General features: G+C 37.6%; 1 protein-coding gene across 1 annotated transcript in view; it reads left to right on the top strand.

Annotated features, from left to right (window-relative positions):
• COG2_1 (Conserved oligomeric Golgi complex subunit 2) overlaps nucleotides 1-12,338 on the top strand; it is a 72,616-nt gene that overhangs the window by 8,245 nt on the left and 52,033 nt on the right. The window contains exons 4-6 of the mRNA XM_051214347.1: nucleotides 1,475-1,556; nucleotides 8,076-8,185; nucleotides 11,140-12,240. Of these exons, the coding sequence (XP_051067507.1) occupies nucleotides 1,475-1,556; nucleotides 8,076-8,185; nucleotides 11,140-12,240 (1,293 nt within the window). The remainder of the gene's footprint in view (nucleotides 1-1,474; nucleotides 1,557-8,075; nucleotides 8,186-11,139; nucleotides 12,241-12,338) is intronic.

Raw genomic sequence — 12,338 nt, 5'->3', positions numbered from 1 at the left:
TGCTGCTTTTAGTCTTACCGTTCTCCAATCGACCTGCCTGGCATGGTAGAACCTACAGGAACATATGTTCCAGCCAATATAGCTCGGTTGCGTCATTACGATAGGCAAGCTTGACCACCGCGTCAAGGTAGCAGCTTCGAAGTTAAACAAAAACGACTATTATTATTTGTTCGTGTGCACAAATAATAAGTGCTACTTCGACGGGCGATGTTTTCTGGTATAGGAGTGGGCTAAAAGAAAGCTGACGGCGGTCGAATTAAAACATGGCATCAGTCCATGAAGTCACTGACAATTGGAGTTAGCCAGGTATAGACTACCAGAATAGGGTCTGCGTGATTATCGTAACTAATGGTGAGAGACTTTGAATGACATAATTCAAAGTCGTTTGCAATATCACAAATGCACTCATTTATTGTCTTCCCCAAATTCGGGAGTTCTAAATTCCTTGTAAATGTTTTTATTTTGTTTATATTTCACTCATTTATGTTCTTTTCGAATCGTATCTTCGATTCCTTATCTTTCCTATTACCACTGATACTGTGGTGCGTGCGACTTATATTGATATAAGTAGTATATTATGCGAGTCAGGAGTGTAATGTCTGACAGCAGAAGATGAGGGAAGATCAAGAAAGCAAGAGCGGGAATAGAATGCAATTTGTATGAAAATGTAAGAACAATGAAGTCTGAGGCATTTTGAAACAGTTGGTGGACATTTTGCAAATTAACGATTTAATATTTGGTTCTCAGATTTTATTGAGATGCTCTGTAATTTTGTGTCAAATACATTCGATTGTCCCCACCCGTGTTCTGTTTAATACATTACTACATCTACGATTCTGGAATTTGGCTTAAAAACTTAATCTCAGTATGCTGCTAATGGGGGTATCGAAACTTGGACCAATCTACACACGCACAGGTTCTGCGTTGTGACTGACTGACAAACACTAACAAGTGTCCTAAAATATTTCCTTGTGCCCCAACTCCTACTTGCTCTTCGAAGTTGTGTACTTCAGAGACTGCTTTTGTAACTTTAATTTTACATAATATAACCCGACAGTTTTCGCTCGACTCACTAACATTGTATCAGTATTTGCTTTCCGTTTTACCACCCTCTAATCGACCTAACATTTATGGGAACCAGCATTCCAGCGAAAACTGTCACCATGATATACATCGGCATGAATAGGTAGAAGTCGTCTACTCGAACTCGGTCTGTGTTCCTCGCGATGACTCCAACTAAAATAATCAGATATCTTCGTTTGAAAAATGCATACTTTTGTATAATTTGTCCCTTATTCAGATTAGTTGTAACATTCCTTATGGATAATTATTTATTCTCGCTATTCGTTACATGACTAAATCAGATATTTTTATTTGAAATCCCCAATAAACTGGTTTCATTGGAAACTTAAATGTGTTGTTCTCTTTACAATACGGCTTGATGAAGATTCCTTTATTTGGTTTGTTTTACTAGTCCTCTACTGATTGGAAAGTTAAAAAGACTGAAATGCCACGTCGTGGACGTCCACCTAAATCTAGAGGTCGTGTAAAAGCTGGTAAGTTTTTTTCCATAATTTAATTCATATTCGTATTGGTGATAATAAGAGTTGTGAGGACTTTCTTATTGGTTTAAATTTATTTTTCATGAACTGGCATTTAATAAAATAATCAAAAATCCTAGATATCATTCATCTATCTTAACTTAAAATGTATCATAAATTACTTTAACTGTTATCAGACAATTCAGCGACAGTTTTCATAATATTTTTGCCCTTTGAAAACAGTTTAATCTGTGTTTAACAGGAGCCATCCAGTTCCCTCTGGTTTTTAATATTTTTCCAAATGGTTTCAATTCGGTGGAATATATTCAGATATTATCGTACTCAGTGTGTTTCCGGTGAACATACTGGATAAACAGTCTTCTGGACTTTCGTTTTGTTGTTAAAAAGTATATTACTTATCGTCATGGTGGTTATGCGGTGGTTTTTAGCATTCAGTTTTTAAATCAAATATCAGAAGTTTACTTTCAGATATCAAAACATGTAACGTTATCGTTTCACCACTTAATTTTCATGATTTCAATTCTTGAGTCACGTGCCACAGGATGATTCGGACATCTAAGTAGTGTATTCAGCCCTAATGCTTGCATAACTTATAGTTGTCTACCACTCTTGAACGTCCTAAATAAACCATTACGATCGAGACTAATAATTAACAAGTGGGGAAGGGTGTGAACGTCTGGAAAAAAGAATAACTTCAGTTCTTACGATGGGTTGGTATTTGGAATGCCTGTACCTAGTGGTATTCGTTAGGACTGTTCACACTCTTCGTTTGCAATCATCTTTTTAATTAATATATTTACTTTACGCATAGGCTGCCCACAAGCACTCTCCATCTGACCCTGTGCTGAACAATCCTTCCCAGTTTCTAATCATCCTTTTCATATCTGCTTCGATTCTCGGCGCAGTGTGTTCTTTGACTTTCCTCTTTTCCGGTTCCCTTCAGGATTCCGAGTTAGGGCTTTCCTCGTGATGCAGTTTGCTGATTTCCATCATGTATGTCCTATCAGCTTCCAACGTTTTTTCCTAATTTCCTCTTCAGCTGGGAGCTGGTTTGTTCTCTCTCACAGCAGGCTGCTGACGGTATTCGGCCAGCGGATATTGAATATCGTGCGTAGATAACTGTTTATAAATACTTGTATCATTTCGATTATGGTTGTAGTACTCTAAGTTTCAGCCCCGTACAGTAGGACTGTCATGATGTTCGTATTAAAGATTCAGACTTTGATATTGGTTGACAGACAGTTGTTTTAAGTTCCATGTTTTCTCCAATCGTAGGAATCCTGGCCTTGCTCTGCCAATCTTCACCTTTACGTCTGCATCAGATCCTCCTTGTTCATCGATGATGCTTCACAGATACGTAAAACTGTCCAACCCTTCCAGAGTTTCTTCATCAATTGTGATTGGGTTGGTTGGTGTTCTCCATGTTTATTTGAGCATCTTGGTTTTTCCCTTGTGTATGTCGAGGCCTACTGCTGCAGTGGCTGCTGCTACACTAGTTGTCTTCACCATCATTTGTCTCTGTGTATGAGATGTAAGAGTTAGGTGATCTGCAAAGTCCAAATCGTGCAGTTGATTCCGAGCTGTCCATTGTATTCCATGCTTCCTGTCAGATTTCGAGGTCTTCATAATCCAGTCGACCACCAGAAGAAAGAAGAAGGGCGGGAGTATGCAGCCTTGTCTGACTCAAGTCATTACTTGGAATGCATCTGCCAGTTGTCCTCTATGCACAACTTTGCACTGTAGTCTGTCGCATGAATTCTGTATCATCTTAACGGTCTTCCCAGGCACATCATAGTGTCGAAAAAGTTTCCATAATGTTCTCCTATCCACACTGTCAAATAACTTCTCATAGTCAATGACGTTGATGTATAATGACGAATTACACTGAACTGATTGTCCGACGATGATTCGTAGTGCAGCAATTTGGTCTGTGGACGACCGATCCTTACGGAATCCAGCTTGTCGACCTCGAAGTTGGGCGTCTACTGAGTCTGTCATCCGGTTCAGCAACACTGTTGTAAACTTTTCCTTGTACTGACAGTAGTTAGTGCCTCTGTAGTTCTCACATTTGCTCAGATCTTTCTTTGGTCTCTTGATGAGGTGTCCTTCTTTCCAGTCTATCGGCACTTGTTCTTCCTCCCAAATTTTCCTGAATAGAAGGTGAAATATACTTGCAGCTACTTCGATATCTGACTTCAGTGCTTCGGCTGGTATATTGTCAGATCCTGTTGCTTTCCCGCTCTTGATTTGTCTGATAGTCATCGTGATTTCTTCGGCCGTTGGTAGAGTGATATCTATAGGAAGGTGTGTAGGTGTTGCTTCGATGTCCGGTGTATTTAATGGAGGTCTATTCAAGATTTCCTCGAATTATTCCATCTGTGGCGGTCGTCATTAGATATAATTCTTAAACTTCGTATACTGCTCGTTCTGATATATATATATATATAGGAAAACGAATGAGTCATCAAATCATTTAAGCGACTCACATTGAAACTAGCAGAATGACTATATGCGTAGCCGGTAAGCAATGATCAAGCATACAAGCACAACAATAATAAAAGTACTATGGTATACAAAAGTTGTTGTTGTACGAACGACTCTGTCTCTTAAATAATTTAATAAAAAGGGTTTTGTGGAGAGTTTTAGAAATTTCACAGACCACTGAGCCGGCTAGTGGTTAAGTGCTCGCGCGCGAAGCCAGTAGGTCCTGGGTTCGAGCCCCGCGTGGTGCGGGATCGTGGATGCGCACTGCTGAGGAGTCCCATACTAGGACGAAACGGCCGTCCAGTGCTTCCAGGTTTCAATGGTGGTCTAGCTTCAACTGACTCATGATTTCAACCTGTGAAATTAATAAAAAGGCTTAACGAAATTAAATGTGAACAAACGTTTTGATTATTACCTTGGAGTCCAGACAAGTTTGATGAACAAAACTTTGGAATTATTTAAATTTCAATCTCTGAGGTAATTTTAAATATAACTTTCACATATAATAGCTTCTCTATACTCGGCGCCTAATTTTTGTCTTACAATTCGTTCTAATATTGACGAATATTCATATAAACTCAAATGTATGTGAGCTGCTATAAACCTATCTGTTCCTTTATTCTGGAATCTCGGTGATTGTCTTACCTTCTCTGTCCTTGACCGGTCTCTCTGGTTTACTATATCTCCCTTCTAGTTTCTTCGTTGTATCATAAAGCTGTTCCATGTTTCCTTCTCTTGTAGCTTTTTCTGCCGTCGTTGCCAGTTCTTCTACGTAATTCTGCTTGTCGATTCTAATGACCTTCACTTTCTTGTTTGCTTCAGTGCATTCAGCTTGTGCCTTGACTTTCTCTACTCTTGTTCGGCTGTTGTTGATAGCTGTCTTCTTGTTCTTCCTTTCTTGAATCTTGTCCAGTGTCTTCATAGCGATCCATCCCTTATGATGATGCTTGTTGTGGTCCAGCACCTCCTGACATGTTGAAGTTAATACCTCTTTGATCCCTTTCCAGCTGTCCTCCATCGTAGTTTCTTCTTTCAGTGGATCCTTTAAGGCTTATAACCTGTTGTTGATAGTTATCTTGATTTGGCTGAGTTTGTTAGTATCTCGTAGAAACGCTGTATTGAATCTTTGTACTGCTGTTTCCTCAGCTGTCCAATGCTTCTCTAGCTTCAATTTCATCTTGAAAACCACCAAGTAGTGATTTAAAGCTATGCCAGCTCCTCCTGGTCCTCACGTCTTCCATTATCCTTCAAGATTTTTTATTGATGCAAATATGATTTATCTGGTTCTCCGTGGTATGATCCGGTGAGACCCATGTAGCTTTGTATGTGTTTGTGTGGAAATATTGTGCCGTCTCTAACTATTCTGTTAAATGCACATAGATTTACAAACCTCCCGCTATTCTCGTTCCTTGCTCCCAGTCCATATCATCCCACGATATCTTCATATCCGGTGTTGTACATTCCGACTTTGGCGTTTAGGTCTCCCATCAAGATGGCGAGATCCTCTCTTGGGTACTTTGCTAGGATCTATTGCAGTCTCTCATAAAAATGATCTTTATTATCGTTGTTGGTGGGTGCATAACATTGGATAACATTCATCGTGACTCTCTTCTTTGTTCTGAAGGATGTTTTGATGGTCCTGGATCCGTAAGATTCCCATCCTATAAATGCATTACGTGCTTCTTTGGACAGCATTAGAGCAACTCCCTGAGTGAGTGAGTGAGTGAGTGAGTGAGTGAGTGAGTGAGTGGAGCATTTTTCTCTTCGTGACCGGAGTACAGCAGCATCTCTCCTGTATCTAGCTTTCGCTGTCCAACTTGGGTCCAATGGGTTTCGCTGATTCGCAGTGCCGCCAAATTGTATCTCCTCATTTCCGCTGCTTTTTGACTGGTCCTCACGTTTTCCAGACGTTCCATGTACCTATAAAAAATTTTTCTTTTGTTGTTAGAAGGAGCATCGGTCTTGTGACTTCCGAAAAATCTCGGCTTTTACCTTGAGGCGTCATAATTCTTCCTTCAACCCGGTGGGCAGAGTTTAAATGCTTTAATTAGTTTAATCTGGTTTGTGGTTTTTTAGAAGAAAATTTTCTATGGCATAGGGTTGCCAACTACATACACAACCCTCCTTCTTTACCCAAGCTCGGGACCGGTAATAACTGTGGGAGTGCTACAGGTGGAGTTTTTGTCACTTATACGCTTCTGTAGTACTCTAGAACTAGTTAAAATACCATAATCTCAATGTTTTTACAGTGGCAGAGATCTAACTTTTTTCCTTGTTATTCTTTCTCATTCCCTGTTTTAAGACTAATATTTTGTGAAATTCATCGGTTATTTACTTTCACTAGTAGTCACAATTCACTATGACACAATAGTAGATATATCTAGGGAAAGTAATTTCAGTTTTAAAAAGTATTTCAGGATTTGTTCCAACCATTCAAACTCCTAATATGCAGTTTATGCTGTTTTAAATATATCGCAGATTTCTTCAAAGTAATTGTTATACTTCGTTTATCACTCGTTCTGATAACCGATATTAGATAACTCCCAATGGTGTATAAATTTCAGAAGACAATGGAGTGACTGCAGTTTACGGTTGTATATGACAGACCACAGGTACACGAAACAAATATGAAAATGCTTTCGCAAGGGAATGAAGGAATATAATTTAAGTTATATATATATATCTTCTGAAATTTATATATATATATATATATATATATATATATATATATATAGGAGCAAGCGGATGAATCATCGGACGATTTAAGTAAGTAATATTTAAGCTAATTAAAGGAATATGTGTGGGTTGTAACACTCGACCAAGCATACATGATCACCAAAGGATGTGAATAATTGCCTTAAGGTATAAACAAACTGTTATCAACACAAACGACACTCTATTGAATAAGTTAATCAGGTAAATTATACTATGGTGATGACCTTAGGCGAGTTATCAGCTAATCAGGAGACTGTCTAGTTATGAAACAATTAACATTTAAAAGTAACGGAACAGTGAAATAATAGCTTTGATCTGCCTAATTAACCCTCACATGTCAAGTTATCCCTTGCAGTAAAGAAGAAAGGTCAAATTTACATTATAGGAGTCAGGCTAGTGTAGTGAATTAATGCTATCACACTATGGAGTTTTTTTCATCACCTATCATCAGCCTACTACTATGTTTTGCCACTCTCCTATTTGCAAACTTAAGATTTAAAGTGAGAGTTAGAAATGGAGAATATTACCTAGCTTCATAAACGTTTGACTACTCATTAAATCATATCAAGCACTTAAACACACAATCTGCCTTCGGAGCGGGTAGGTTTCGTAATTCAGCCTAAGCATTATCTTAGATTTACTTTCTAATTTTTTAACGGATATTTTGAGAAGCAACTATTTTCAGTTTTCATTTAATTCATAATAACATACAAATTACCAGCCATTGCACTTTAAATTTTGCGCGATTCGCGATAATATATTAGTTCGGATTCGTTAACTCAGGGCCCATCAGTTTACGATAGTTTTACCGTTAATTAAAGAAGTTAATATATTTCAATATGTATAAACTCAGATATAGGCCGTTTTATAATATATGTATAAAGCTTATTCAATATCCTTACACCACCTCGCAAAATTACTGAAGCTTGACCGTGAATTTTCTTTTTTTTTTTAAGGCTTTGACGATATAAAAGAAGTTCATTCATGAGAATTTAACTTTCTAAGTATCATGTGTAGCATTATTATTGTAGATTCGTTTGCTTTTCATTTCACTCTTCTATATTGTATATTTCACCGATATTTTTTTCGAATTTACCTACATTTATCATTTCAAAATAATCCACTATTCTATATGGTGTATAAATCAACCTGGTTTACTTTCGTCTCTGAATCCTAGAGTTATTTGGAGAACTTTTTATATAAAATAATTAAGTATACGCAAAGTGAGATTCTTTCTGTACACATCCTTTCATGTTAACCAAATTTAACTTTCATTTTAACTACATTACTACCGTTTCTGCGTAACTTTTATAGTTAACGATGTTGTTCGTTCAAGTTGGTGTTCACCAACAGCTGAGAGTTCAGATGCTGAAGGCAATTCAGAATTGTGGACGAAATCGGGTTCTTCAAGTGTTATAAAACCTGTAAGTGTATCTTTTTTGGAACTATATGTACTTGTTTTTAAATGAAAAATTTAATTATAAATTCCTCATTCTTTACTATTTAGGCGCATAAACGATTTTGTACACACAAACCATTTGTGCATATTTATCCATTTCTTTCTTAGTAGGACAATGTAAGTCCCTAAAATTCTGAGCCTTACGTATGGTCTATTAACGTGAGTATAGTTTTTGGAACAATTGAGACCACTAAATGTTGTCCCTCACTTAAATTGAGATGTCTGTGTATATGGTTTTTAGGCTGTTAATAAGCCTCTTAAATTACAATTTACTAATATTTTAGATTTTCTGACGTTTCGTGACTCAGTGTAAGCCACTTCTCCAGAGAATAAATAACCAATCTACCAAATGTTCAATTTATTCGAAATTATCAAGTCAAACCTTGGTAATGATACCTACAAATTCATGCTTCGTTTAAATCTTAGATGGTGATCAATACACGTCAATAATGAATTATACTATGATCTTACAGTTCTTTCTATAAACTAGCCTCAATACATATAACTTTTTAGAACATATCCTAGTTATTATCATTATTTTCTGCTGACTAGCCGTTAACAATCCCTAATTGTTTTCCATTTATTTAATGACTTCATTTTCAATGTAATTTGACTGGTATTATTGTTTTTATTGTACGTCTTAATGTTATCTTATGTGATGTGGTGACACAGTCATATACAAAATATAGGAGATCAATAATTGATAACAAGCTATCAATTCCACTAGGTTTCATTACTGTCAATAATATGCTGAAGCATCACAACTTCACTCGAAGTAAGAAGAATATAAAGTAATCTCGGCCTCTGAAAGCAAAGAATATAAATAAAAATATTTTTTGTAGGCTTCGCACAAGTGAATTGATCGCATTTTAAGCACATTTTGATGATTAGTCTTATTCAGTGTTGGCCATGTCAGTCATAATTAAGATTGGACGACGTTGAACATCTTTCAAAATCCTATCTCACTGTTCAACAAAATAAAACAGTCGTAAGTAAAGAAAAAATGGCGAATAGCAGTGGGATCCAGGATACGCGTTTTGTCTTGCTTGGGACTCGTCATCTGGGCGTGTCTACATCCTAGAGTTGGTATTCACTCCGGGACCCGAACCCAATATCGTTCACTTCAAACGTCATTGCGTTATCCAACTCTGTTCCAGCCGTTTAATGTTGGTGAAGCCTGGTGGCCTTTCTGGAAATAGGTTCTGTTTTTCCAGACTCGCAAACTCACTGTATGGGTGTTATTCCCTGGTGAAATCAGTACCCCCGATTCTCGTCGCGCGGGTATCGCACCAGGTGCAAGTATGCGTTACATACATACAGGTAACATATAAGTTTTCACTTATGCATCCTTTCGCATACATATAGGTATATCCACTCAGGAGGTTAGATGTTAACCTCTATTCGAACGTATTCGCCATAACTGACTGTCTCTTGAGCATTATATGCATACCACTGATACAAAGACTTTCGCCCTCGCACTTAATGGCGTGCACATAAGCATAAACACTTTCAGGGAGGGTTGATGATCACCTTCCCCTAATATGTGCAATCGTGTCTTTTTATTATATCTTCGACTTGTTGGTTTAGGCAGCTGATTTTATTAGACATAGAGCAGACATATCAGTTTGTTTCTTTTTCAATCCAGGCGTATACCCTCTGCATATGCTTACCTACACAAACTGTGACTCGTGGAATTCACTTACACAAACACACACATCGGGAAGTCCGCAACATTTGAGAGCCTTAATGTTTGAACCCCAAGTAATCCATTTTCAGTTTAGGAGTGGTAGATTAATCCGATCTCTGCTTAGCGCCCGAATGAACTAGCGGGGTTTCCCCCACTACCCAGTGGCTCCACGTGGAGGTTTTGAGTCGGATTTTGCTCCCACGTTATTTAACAGCTGACGCAAATGAACATGAAACAATGCCTAACATTGGATGAGACCTCTGTAAACCACAATTATTCTCCATTACTGTCTGTATGAAAACCAATTACTTACAGTTGAATGGGTGCTACTGTCCTCTGGCATTCAGGAGAATCTAGTTTGTAGTTGTCCTCTGCGTTAACGAAAAAATGTTAATGATTACCAAAGCTAGATTTGCAACTGAACATATCTCGATGGAAATGTAAACGCGTTTAGATTATTGTTTTGCATATACTTTTCTATTTAACGTTATATTGAATTCTATTGTGAGGACGGACCACGGGTGAACCCGAGGAAGCTGTAAGAGGTTCAGAAGGAGCCGAAGGTATTCCATCCGATCATTTTTTGGAAGAATATCCTAGAATTCCTACCTGTAGCTTCCCGATTGGACAATGCTAATAACCCCCTGTATGCGGGTTGGAGGACTGTTATGATGATTTCGTTCTTACTAAAAAACTATAAATACCTGACAATTTTGTGCTATGATTCACAGTCTGGAATAACATTCCTTTCACTACTCTTCTCTCTTCTCACTGCGACTTGTAAGGGTTCTGGCGTTTTATTGCTCAAGTTATACGCAGTATATCAAGAAAACAACCATCTAGATATAACGTTTATCATGCTTTGCTGAGATAATTATTTAGAGTAAAATTTCTATTCAATCGTTATTTCCTACTAACTAGTTACAAATATTACCAACCTAATGTAAACTTTGTAAATAACGCTTCTGTCAAAAAGAAACTAAATTAACATAATGACTAACTGGCTTCAAGTTTCATGTGCATGTTATCTTGAATCCGCACATGTTGAGTAGTCCATCTTTTTTATTGGCATTTTCTCACAGTGTACACTAATTTTTCCATAGGTTTTACTGACTATGCTCATATGTTAAAATTCTCACTAGGTTTACATTACATTTTTGATGGCGCGTAGTTAAACTCTTTCCTCGTTTCCAATTGTTGCTCTAATTATTAGCCTTATTTGACCTTTTTAGAGTCCAACTCGAGGACGACCGAAGTTAGCTGCCTCAAATAACTCTCTTAATCGTATTGAAGATGCTAAAAGAAAACGGTTAACGATTCCAAATAAAACTTCGACTCAAGATACAGCGAATTCCGGAGGTAAACGTTCTAAAAGGTATTCCAAACAAATGGATAGTTTTGGTAATGTTCGAGATGAAGATGACGAGCTAACTGACCGATGTGATTCTCCCATTGGAAACGACAGTCAGAATTTGAGGCACTCGAATAACTATCGTTGGCATTCGCATCATTCATCAAGTGTTTACAACACATCGGGTACACCTGTTTCTTCAATGAGAAAATCTGGAACTAATGATTCGAGTATCCATAAAACATCACCATCTAAGAAGGCATCTACTGCTAAACAGCGTTCTTCTCAATCTAGCAATTATAGTACATGCTCTTCACCCTCTTCTTCTGATATGGATGACAACGATGAAAGTGGACGCAGACATCGTAATATTGTCAAAGTTGACGATGAAGATGATGACCGTAGATTCCGTAGTCCAACTCGTAGTGGTTCAAGCAACAAGGATAGAACTTCTGGAGCAAGCAGTACAATGTTACGTCGACCACCATTCGCTCCTCCTTTGAGTACATCTGGATCCATTAGTAATTTGAACGCTACTAATGATCGAAACAGTCTATCTACTGCTACAAACTTATTTTCTAATACTGGCCAAAATCTTTTTTCTCCATGCAATGATTCTGTTGTTACAATAAATTCTTCAGTGAATTCAGGAACTTCATCCACTAATAACAGACTAAGTGGTTCCGTTCATCCTACTACATCTAATGCTAATCTTTCTTCACATTTTATATCTTCAGGTGCCTTGTCTAGCAATTCAAATAATGTTGCCACTACTCCCGGAATGTCTACTCTCCCACGTTCACACTTACCGCCAAATAAACGTGCTGCTGCTGCAGCTACAGCAGCAGCTCTAAACAGAGACTCAGTTGGAGGAGGAGTAAATGATGTTTCAAATGAAACTAATCAACGTCAAGCTTCTGTGAAAAGTCCTGAACTTTCTGTGACATCCTCTCCGAGAAAACAACTTCATAAAGGAATCCAGGTAAGCTGTTATAATCTGTCAGGAAGTTTATTTCCTTTTTGTAATTTTTGACCAGTGATTGTATAATTTGAAACTTTTTATTGGTTATAATTTATTAT

Source organism: Schistosoma haematobium, chromosome 2, assembly GCF_000699445.3.
Source record: "Schistosoma haematobium chromosome 2, whole genome shotgun sequence".
In the NCBI taxonomy this organism is placed as follows: Eukaryota; Metazoa; Platyhelminthes; class Trematoda; order Strigeidida; family Schistosomatidae; genus Schistosoma; species Schistosoma haematobium.
This window is presented reverse-complemented; position numbering and strand designations above follow the sequence as displayed.